This window comes from Theropithecus gelada, chromosome 4, assembly GCF_003255815.1.
Source record: "Theropithecus gelada isolate Dixy chromosome 4, Tgel_1.0, whole genome shotgun sequence".
Classification (NCBI taxonomy): domain Eukaryota; kingdom Metazoa; phylum Chordata; class Mammalia; order Primates; family Cercopithecidae; genus Theropithecus; species Theropithecus gelada.
In genome coordinates, this window is record NC_037671.1 from 571,208 (window position 1) to 582,029 (window position 10,822).

General features: G+C 46.9%; 1 protein-coding gene across 3 annotated transcripts in view; it reads right to left on the reverse strand.

Annotated features, from left to right (window-relative positions):
- LOC112623031 (ATP-binding cassette sub-family F member 1) overlaps positions 1-6,464 on the reverse strand; it is a 19,572-nt gene extending 13,108 nt beyond the window's left edge. For all 3 annotated transcript variants that reach the window (XM_025383189.1, XM_025383188.1, XM_025383187.1), the window contains exon 1: positions 6,288-6,464. In XM_025383189.1, the coding sequence (XP_025238974.1) occupies positions 6,288-6,360 (73 nt within the window). In that variant the 5' untranslated portion in view covers positions 6,361-6,464. The remainder of the gene's footprint in view (positions 1-6,287) is intronic.
- Between the last annotated feature and the right edge of the window lie 4,358 nt (positions 6,465-10,822).

The following is a 10,822-nucleotide window of genomic DNA, read 5'->3' on the forward strand; positions in this document are numbered from 1 at the left end:
AAAAAAAAAAAAAAAAAAAAGAAAAGGTAAAGCCTACTTAGTGGTTGAGGAGAGGCTGGCTTCATCTCTGGTGGCGGCCTCTCTAAAAAGATGACATTTAAGCTAATAACTGAAGTAATGAGAAGTATGAGAAGTTCGTCAGAGACATGGTGCAATTCCAGTGCTGTGCGCAGGCCCAGCTGTGAGAAAGCACACACATTGAGAGACAGGGAAAGGTTTGGTATGGCTAAGCTTACAGACTGAGGGGAGAATGGTGCAAGGGAAGGCTGGAGTGAGGGCCCTGTAGTAAGGTTAAGGATTGGGGACTTGGCCGGGCGCGGTGGCTCAAGCCTGTAATCCCAGCACTTTGGGAGGCCGAGGCGGGCGGATCACGAGGTCAGGAGATCGAGACCATCCTGGCTAACATGGTGAAACCCCGTCTCTACTAAAAATACAAAAAACTAGCCGGGCGTGGTGGCGGGCGCCTGTAGTCCCAGCTACTCGGAGGCTGAGGCAGGAGAATGGCCTGAACCTGGGAGGTGGAGCTTGCAGTGAGCCGAGATCGCGCCACTGCACTCCAGCCTGGGTGACACAGCGTGAGACTCCGTCTCAAAAAAAAAAAAAAAAGGATTGGGGACTTTATTGGTATGATCGCTTTCACACTTTTAAAGTTTCACTTTGGCTTCAGAGTAGAGCAAGAATGGGAGGGAATAAGCATAGTGGGAAATCTGTTGGGGAGGCTGTCAGAGCAGTCTGGGTGGTGGTGACAAGGGGAAAGAAGAATTCACAGGATGGGGCTAGAGGTGGGGAATAAACAGCACCCAGCTGGGCGTGATGGCTCACGCCTGTAATCCCAGCGCTTTGTGAGGCCGAGGCAGGCGGATTACTAGAGGTCAGGAGTTCAAGACTAGCCTGGTGAACATGGTGAAACCCAGTCTTTACTAAAAACACAAAAAATTAACTGGGCATAGTGGCGGGCGCCTGTAATCCCAGCTACTCGGGAGGCTGGGACAGGAGAATTGCTTGAACCCAGGAGGCAGAGATTGCAGTGAGCTGAGACTGCACTATCGCACTACAGCCTGGGTGACAGAGCAAGACTCCGTCTCAAAAAAAAAAAAAAAAAGCACTCAGAGATGACTCCTTTGTTTTTAGCCGGCAAAATTAGCTGGGCTAAGTGGTACCATTTATTAATTAAGGAGGCAGTAGAAGATCTTATAGGAAGGAAGAAGATATAATAAATTCAATTTGGGAGATACGTATGTATACATACACATGTATACAACACACACACCACACCCTCTTTTTTTTTTTTTTTTTTTTTTTTAAGAGACAGGGTCTTGCTCTGTCACCCAGGCTGGAATGCAGTGGCATGATCATAACTTACTGTAACCTTAAATTCCTAGGCTCAGGTGATCCTCCCGCTTTAGCCTCCTGAGTAGCTAGGACTACAGGCAAGCATCACTATGCCTGGTTAATTAAAAAGTATATATATATTTTAGAGAGGAGGTCTCGCTATGTTGCCCAGGCTAATCCTGAACCTCTGGCATCAAGCAATCCTCCTGCCTCAGCCTCCCAAACTGTTGGACTTGCAGGTCTGAGCCACTGTGCCTGGCTAGGGGAACATGTTGTTTGTAAAACCTACAGGCCATGTAAATAGAGTTGTCTGGTAAGCAAATGAACACCTGGGTCTATGCCTTACTTGTTCTGCTTGAATATTATAGCACAAATCACATTGTGTCATATTAACCTGTGTGCTTTCATTCTAGAGAGTAACCTGAGAGACTGTTTAGCCTGTGTTCCCAGGAAAGCCAAAACTGATTCAACAGATTCTAGCTCTACCCCTCTGTCCATCCTTGTTTCCCTGAAGGTGGAGGACCATGTCCAACTCCCTCCCCTACTGGAGCAGCCAGCAACCTCATGATTTCCCTTCAGGCTTAGGCCTATTTATTATCTTCCCTTCCAAAACATCCCTTCCATCCACTGCTATCTAATTCTACCCATAAGCATTTCAGTATTTAACATTAAAAAAAAAAAAAAAAAATTAGCCGGGTGTGGTGGCTCACGCCTGTAATCTCAGCACATTGGGAGGCCAAGGCAGGTGGATCATGAGGTCAGGAGATTGAGACCAGCTTGGCCAACATGGTGAAATCCTATCTCTACTAAAAATACAAAAATTAGTTGGGCGTGGTAGAGCACACCTGTAGTCCCAGCTACTTGGGAGGCTGAGGCAGGAGAATCACTTGAACCCAGGAGGTGGAAGTTGCAGTGAGCCAAGATCGCACCACTGTACTCCAGCCTGGGTGACAGAGCGAGACTCCGTCTCAAAAAAAAAAGTCTGTGGGGAGGGGGGAGGGATAGCATTAGGAGATATACCTAATGTAAATGACGAGTTAATGGGTGCAGCACACCAACATGGCACATGTATACATATGTAACAAACCTGCACGTTGTGCACATGTTCCCTAGAACTTAAAGTATTAAAAAAAAAAAAAAAAAAGGTCAATGGTATCCGCCATCTACTACATTAAAATATTCTCAAACCAGAATTTCATGTATTCCAAAGTAATCATTTATTCAGGAAAGTTTTATGGTGCATCTACTTTTCCAAAAAACTGGAGGTAATGAGAGACAATCCCAATAGTTAAAGGCTTCACAGACTAAAAGGGCCCTACCCTATCTTTTCTGTTTCCTGACCCACACCTATGGTCTCCATACTGGCTTCTTTCTGATCCTTTATGAAGTCCCAGGCATGCTTATGTCCGTCTGCTTAATCTGCATCTTCCATCCAGAACACATTTCAAAATTTGGGACCCGCCTCTTCCCCAAAAAACAAACCACAAAAAAGAAACAAACAAACAAAAAAATCAAAGAAAAAAACATCTGAGCCCAGTATTGGGTGACTAATGTGAGAGTTGAAAAGTTGTGTGGGATTAATAAAAGGCTTTATATGCTATTCCAAGGAGTTTAATCCTAAAGACATTAGGAGGAAGGATCCACTGAAGTACCTAAGAAGGAAAAACACGATCAGCTCACCTTATCAACACAGAGGACTGACTCATCCCAGACATGAATTTCTCCCCAAGGACTAACACAGCCATACCATCTCTCCTTCCTTTAAATCTGGCCAGGCGCAGTGGCTCATGCCTGTAATCCCAACATTTTGGGGACCAAGGTTGAGGCCAGAGGTTCAAGATTAGCCTGGGCAACATAGCAAGAACTCATCTCTATAGAAAACAAAAAACAAAAACAAACAAAAAATTAGCCCGGCACGGCAGTGTGTGCCTGTAGTCCTAGCTACATAGGACGGCTTGAACCTGCGATTGAGGCTGCAGTGAGCTGAGATCGTGCCACTGCACTCCAGCCTGCCGACAGTGAGGCTCCGTCACAAAAAAACAAAACAAAACAAAAAACCCACCAAAACCAAAAAAAATCTTTTGTACTTTAATCACTCTTATCCACCTGATCATAGGGACAGGAAGAGCCTCTGAACAGGTTCATTGTGAGAAAGTATAATCCCCAAGGAACTGAAAAAGTTAAGTGTGGCTAGAGATATACTGTGTCTTCTTTCCTTTCGTGTATCATTTAAGCTGCTTCTTCAAAGCAAAAAAGAAAGCCTTCCTTACCCTTATACCCCTCTCTCCCATTACTGTTTTGTATTCTTGTCCTCATTGGGTCTCAAAATTATAATTCACACGAACTTCACTTTCTCTCCTCCCATACCTTTTGAAACATACTGCAATCTGGTATTATCTCCAAATGAACACTACTTCTGCCAAAGTTGCCACTGATCCCTTAGCTCCTCAAACCGCAAAGTATTTTTCGGTTCTTATTTTGCCTGACTTCTCTGCAGCGTTCCATGCTGCCTACCTCCACACCTTTTTTAATTCTTTTCTATCATTATTGAACTTCTGGGATCTTGCCCACTCCTGGTTTGCCTCCAGTTTCGCTGGCTGTTTGCCTTTCTCAGTCTCATCTCTTCAGCCACCTTCCTTACCTGCTTCTTGCAATTGCTGAAGTTCTTTAGGGTTCCCACCTTTCACTTCTTTTCTGTTCAATCTGCAAACACTCTCTAGGAGACTTCCACATCCAGCACTTCAACTATACTTGCCTGTGTCTTTACTCCTAGTCTAGTTGTCTCTCCACAGTGACTAAACAAACTCTCTTCTTGCCATTTCCTTTTAGAAATTCCTCAGAAATACCCAACTCAGCATTCAAAAGTTGATCTTATCTCTTTTCACTTCTTACTCTCCTGCCCATTATTGCTTTCAGTTAATAGTCTACCAGTCACTGGGTTACTTAAGTGTCATCCTTAATTCTCCTCCCTTAATTTCATCAGTTCTCAGTTCCGATCAATGCCACCTCCTTAGTAACTCTTTATCCTTCAGAGCTTGGCTTATCCCCTTACCACTTCTCACCTAGATCATGGCCAGAGCCCCCTAAATGGTCTCCCTGCCTCCATCTTGACCAATTCAAGGCCATTCTCCATTGCTCAGTGCTATAGGGTGAACTGATCATAATCATTCCTTATGCAATTCAATGGGCCTTCCTTCTTAATGTCTTTAGGATTAAACTCCTCGGGATGGCATCTAAAGCCTTTCATTATCTGTCTCCTGATCATCTTTATGACTTCATCACACTAGTTACCAGGCTCTAGTGGGACCAGTCAGGCTTGCCTACATCTCTACCTTTCCACAAATTTCCTTGGCTAGGAATGCGCTTCCCCTTACTAATTCACGACGATCTTTCATGAATAAACTCTGGGGAGCAGGTGCAGTGGCTCATGCCTGTAATCCCAGGTCGAGGCAGGAGAATCACTTGAGCCCAGGAGTTTGAGACCAGCCTGGGCAACATAGCCAGACCTTGTGTTTACAAAAAATTTAAAAATAAGGTGTGGTGGTGCATGCCAGTAGTCTCAACTACTTGGGAGACTGAGGCAGGAAGATCCCTTAAACCCAGGAGGTAGTGGCTGCAGTGAGCCATGTTCATGCCATTGAACTCCAGCCTGGGTGATGGATCTAGACTGTGCATCAAAAAAAAGTACTCAGCTATTACATATTCTTGGGAGGCTTCGCTGACACTCCCTTACCTGTCTGAGTAGATGCTCCACCTCTCTTCTACAGTCCCATAGCATTCTTAAGCACGTTCATCATACTCTTGACAACCACTGTCTGTCTGGTTAATGCTCTCACCCTTCACTATATTGCGTTGTCCCTTGAAAGAAATTCTTATCTTTTATCTCTACATTCCCAATTCCTCCAACACAGTGCCTGGTATACAGTAGACATCCAATAAGTGCTTCTAAAATTAGCTACTGTGTACCTACTGTAGTTAGTTGTGTCCATTTATCTCCCCGTTAAAAGTGACTTCAACCCTGGGAGGATATCTTAATGTTTTTTTCCTTCCTCTCTCAAAGCACAGTATATACAGTGCTTAATTACAAACAGGCGCTTAACAAACTTTTGCTGCTTTTAAGTAAACCTTAACCCTCATTCCAACATCAAAAATCTACACTCTTGCTCCACTTGAGTGAGAGAGGTGTCTTAAGAAAGAAACTATGGGCCGGGTGCGGTGGCTCAAGCCTGTAATCCCAGCACTTTGGGAGGCCGAAACGGGTGGATCACGAGGTCAGGAGATCGAGACCATCCTGGCTAACATGGTGAAACCCCGTCTCTACTAAAAGATACAAAAAACTAGCCGGGCGAGGTGGCGGGCGCCTGTAGTCCCAGCTACTCGGGAGGCTGAGGCAGGAGAACGGCGTGAACCTGGGAGGCAGAGCTTGCAGTGAGCTGAGATCTGGCCACTGCACCCCAGCCTGGGCCACAGAGCGAGACTCCGTCTCAAAAAAAAAAAAAAAAAAAAAGAAATAAACTATGAAGGAGTCACCCTCTCTTGAGAAACAAGTGGGATCACAGGCTCCCAAAGTGTATGTGTGCGCGCGCAGGGGGAAGAGGAGGTCGAGGCAGAGCTCATATATTCCTGGTGGAATACAGTGTGTGGTGGGCGGATGTCCAAATTCTTTAAGCAAGGTTTTCCCATTTCTCCCCAACTCTCCCTCGATGCCATATGCTCTTTCTTTTCTCTTGCCCAGTCTCACTTAGGTCACGTGCGACATCTGGATCTCTTTCCTTTAACCCCGATTCCAAACCCACTCCTGCCCGGCAAACTCCTCCCGGGCCCACGGCACGCATGCGCAGTAACCTCCGCACGGGCCCGGTCAGTCTCGCGCCCCATGACCCTCTCCTAAAACACGCGCAGTCTCCTCTCTCTTCCCTCTCTGCTCTTGTGTCTTCCTTGCCTACCAGCCTCACCTGATGGGTTCGTGCTCTCTCCGTCCCCGATCCACTCGGGCTCCGGCGGCTGCTGCTTGGGCGCCTTCGGCATCGCGGTGGCAGTTACAGCTGCTGTGGCGGCGCCCAGTGCTATTTCCGCTTCCGGCGGCGGGGAACCCCGATGGGGCTGGTTCTCCAAGCCGCCGCGGCCAACCCCACCCCGGGCTGCGCACGTGCGAGCTTCGCCGTCATCTCGGGGGCGTGGCCCCGGTACAGTGGAGGCGTGGCCTGCAATGACGGGGCGGGGCCGGCGTCCGCCTACTCTAGTCGCGTCCACATGGCGTTTACGACGGTCTGGGAAGCCTGACGCCGTGATCTCCCGACGCCGCGAGACTCCAGGAATGACCATAATAATTTCCTACTAGTATGAAGGAGTTGAGGCATACTTTTTTTTTTTTTAAGCATATTCTAGTTTCTATCTGTAACTCTCGTTTCTAGCTCTAACTGCCACCGCGATGCCAAAGGCGCCCAAGCAGCAGCCGCCGGAGCCCGAGTGGATCGGGGACGGAGAGAACACGAGCCCATCAGGTGAGGCTGGTAGGCAAGGAAGAGACAAGAGAGGAAGGGAAAGAGAGAGGAGACTGCGCGTGTTTTAGGAGAGGGTCATGGGGCGCGAGACTGGGTCACGGGCGGAAAAGACAGCGCAGTCCAATGACTAAGGGAGAGGTCTGATCGGTCCAGTGTTGAAATGTGTCACAAAATCCCGAAGTGTACAATTGTAAACAGGGAACTGGAGCCCAACATGCAGAAGTCATGGTGCAGTGGAGCTTCGGTTCATTTTTTTTTTCTTTTTTTTCTGGTAACAGCTTTACTGAGATATAATTGACATACAATAAACTGTACACAAAATAAAATGGTACCCAAAATAAACTTCAAAGTATACATTTAAATAAGTTTTGACATGCATAAACCCAGTAAACTATCACCACAATCAAGACTTTGGTTCACTTTTTTTTTTTTTTTTTTTTTTTTTTTTGAGACGGAGTCTGGCTCTGTCGCCCAGGCTGGAGTGCTGTGGCCGGATCTCAGCTCACTGCAAGCTCCGCCTCCCGGGTTTACGTCATTCTCCTGCCTCAGCCTCCGGAGTAGCTGGGACTACAGGCGCCCGCCACCTCGCCCGGCTAGTTTTTTGTATTTTTTTTAGTAGAGACGGGGTTTCACCGTGTTAGCCAGGATGGTCTCGATCTCCCGACCTCGTGATCCGCCCGTCTCGGCCTCCCAAAGTGCTGGGATTACAAGCTTGAGCCACCGCGCCCGGCCGACTTTGGTTCACTTCTAACTCTACCACTTAATACGGGAGCTTGAGTAAGGTGCCCCTGTAGTTCTGTCAGCTCTCAAATCACTACAATCATGCTTTTGTTGCCACCATTGTCTGAATTCACACTTGCCAAAGTCAACAGATCTGGGGCCATCCTACTCACTCTCCCAACAACATCTGATACACTTGGTCACTCCCTCCCTCCTTCCTTTGTTTTCTTCAGGGACACTACTCTCTACAGGTTTCCTTTGTATCAAATGGGCTTCTCCTGAAGTTTAAATGTTGAAGTGCCTCAGGGCTCAATCTTTGACCCTCTCCTTAATCTAGACTTATCACCTATTACCTCCTGACTTTAAATACCGTCTATAACCAATGAAGATTCCCAAACTTGTCTTGCTGGCCCCTAACTTCTGCCCTGAGCTCCAGGCTCATGAATTCAACTGCTTATGGGACATCTTCTCTGAGATCTTTAATAAATCTCTCTAATACGTACAAAATGGAGCTCTTGTTCTTACCCCTAAAGCCTGTCTCTTCCAGGCTTCCCCATCCAGAAATTGCACCACATGTCATTCAGTTATTTGGGCCAAAACTGAAAGGTCGTCCTCTTTCTCCATTCCTCCTCCCCAATCAATCCATCAGCAAGCTAAGTCTGCCTCATTTTTTCATTCATCTGTTCAACAAATATATTTATTGAGTGTATAGTATGTGCCAGGCACTCTTCTATGCTCTTGGGATACTACTGAATAAAATAAAGATCTCTGATTACATTTCTAGCAAGGGAGATGATACTATAGATAAAAGAAAATATAGATCAAGTTTAAAAGTATAAAAAGGACAGATTTTAGTACTAAATGAGGCCTCAGTAAAGTGAAATTCAAGCAAATCATTGAAGAAGATTAGTTTTGGCCACATGGATTTCCAGGAGATGGGCCTTTATCTAGCATAAGAAACCGCTGGAATAAAGCCCTATGGCAGGAGTGTTCTGACATACATGGGAAACAAACAGGAAGGAGGCAAGTGGGGCTGGAGTGGCATGAGTGAGCCAGAGTTGTGGGAAAGGTGAAAAGAGAAGTAAAGCAGGGTCTGGATTGGGAAAGGTCTTTTAGCTTATCTTAAAGATTTTGGCTTCTTCTGTTGATTTAAATGGAAGTCACTGCAGACTTCTAAGCACAGTGATGTGATCCAACCTACATTTTAAAAGGATGACCTGGGCCGGGTGCGGTGGCTCATGCCTGTACTCCCAGCACTTTGGGAGGCTGAGGCAGGCGGATCACGAGTTCAGGAGATCGAGACCATCCTGGCTAACATGGTGAAACCCCGTCTCTACTAAAAATACAAAAAATTTAGCCGGGCGTGGTGGCGGGTGCCTGTAGTCCCAGCTACTGGGGAGGCTGAGGCAGGAGATTGGTGTGAACCCGGGAGGCAGGGCTTGCAGTGAGCCGAGATCGCGCCACTACACTCCAGCCTGGGCAACAGAGGGAGACTCCATCTCAAAAAAAATAAAAATAAAAATATATAAAATAAATAAAAGGATGACCTGGCCAGGTGCAGTGGCTCACGCCTGTAATGCCAGTACTTTGGGAGGCTGAGGCGGGAGAATTGCCTGAGCCCAGGGGTTTGTGACCAACTTAGGCAACATAGTGAGACCCCTGGTCTGTATATAATACAATTTTTTGATATTTATTTTACTTTTTGAGACGGAGTCTTGCTCTGTCGCCCAGGCTGGAGTGCAGTGGCGTGATTTTGGCCCACTGCAACCTCTGCCTCCTGGGTTCAAGCAATTCTCCTGCCTCAGTCTCCTGAGTAGCTGGAATTACAAGTGTGCACCACCACGCCTGGCTACTTTTTGTATTTTTAGTAGAGATGGGGTTTCACCATGTTTGTCAGGCTGGTCTCGGACTCCTGACCTCGTGATCCACCTGCCTTGGCCTCCCAAAGTGTTGGGATTAGAGGCGTGAGCCACCGTGCCCAGCCTATAAAATTTTTTAAGTTGTTAAAAAATAAATAAATAAAAAGGATGACTCTGGAGGCTGTGCTGAGAATAACCTGGGCGGGGGGCGGGAGGGGGCGAGCAGCAGAGAATGGGCAGAAATGACAGAAGCAGGGAGATCTATTAGGAGGTGATGGTGACTCAGACTAGAGTGACAGCAGTGGAGGTGTGAAAGGGCTGGTTTCTAATATATTTTGGAAAAGAGCCAACAAGTTTTGTTAATGGATTGGAGGTCATGTTTGACAAATAGAATTAAGGATGACTCCAATGTTTCTGGCCTGAGTTAACTAGAAAGTTGCAATTGCCATCAACTGAGAGTAAAACATAACCCAAATTTGACCACTTCTCTCCACCTCTACCCTGACCAAGCCGTCGTCTCTTCTCCCTGGACCACTGCACTGGCCTCCTAACTGGTCTGCCTGCTGTCATTCTCATTCTCTAGTCTATCCTTCACATCTACAGTCGGAGGTAGTTTTTATATGTAAATCCATGGGCTGATCACAGTGACTCACGCCTGTAATCCCAGCACTTTGGGAGGCTGAGGCGGGCAGATCAAAAGGTCAGGAGTTCGAGACCAGGCTGGTCAACATGGTGAAACCCTGTCTCTACTAAAAATACAAAAATTGCCGGGCGCGGTGGCTCAAGCCTGTAATCCCAGCACTTTGGGAGGCCGAGACGGGCGGATCACAAGGTCAGGAGATCGAGACTATCCTGGCTAACCCGGTGAAACCCCGTCTCTACTAAAAAATACAAAAAACTAGCCGGGCGAGGTGGCGGGCGCCTGTAGTCCCAGCTACTCTGGAGCCTGAGGCAGGAGAATGGCGTGAACCCGGGAGGCGGAGCTTGCAGTGAGCTGAGATCCGGCCACTGCACTCCAGCCTGGGCGACAGAGCGAGACTCCGTCTCAAAAAAAAAAAAAAATACAAAAATTAGCCAGGCGTGGTGGTGGGTGCCTGCAGTCCCAGCTACTTGGGAGGCTGAGGCAGGAGAATCATGGAACCTGGGAGGTGGAGGTTGCAGTGGGCCAAGATCACACCACTGCACTCCAGCCTGGGTGACACAGTGAGACTCCGTCTCAAAAAAAAAAAAAAAAAAAAAAAATCCATTTGTTCAAAGTATAAAAGTATTTAAAAAAGCATAAAATCCAGAATAAAATCCAAATGCTTTACCATAGCTTATGGGGCTCTGTACAATATGCCCTCTGTTAAACATCTTGATCCCATCTCCCACAGTCTAGCCACACTGGGCTTTTTTTTTTTTTTTTTT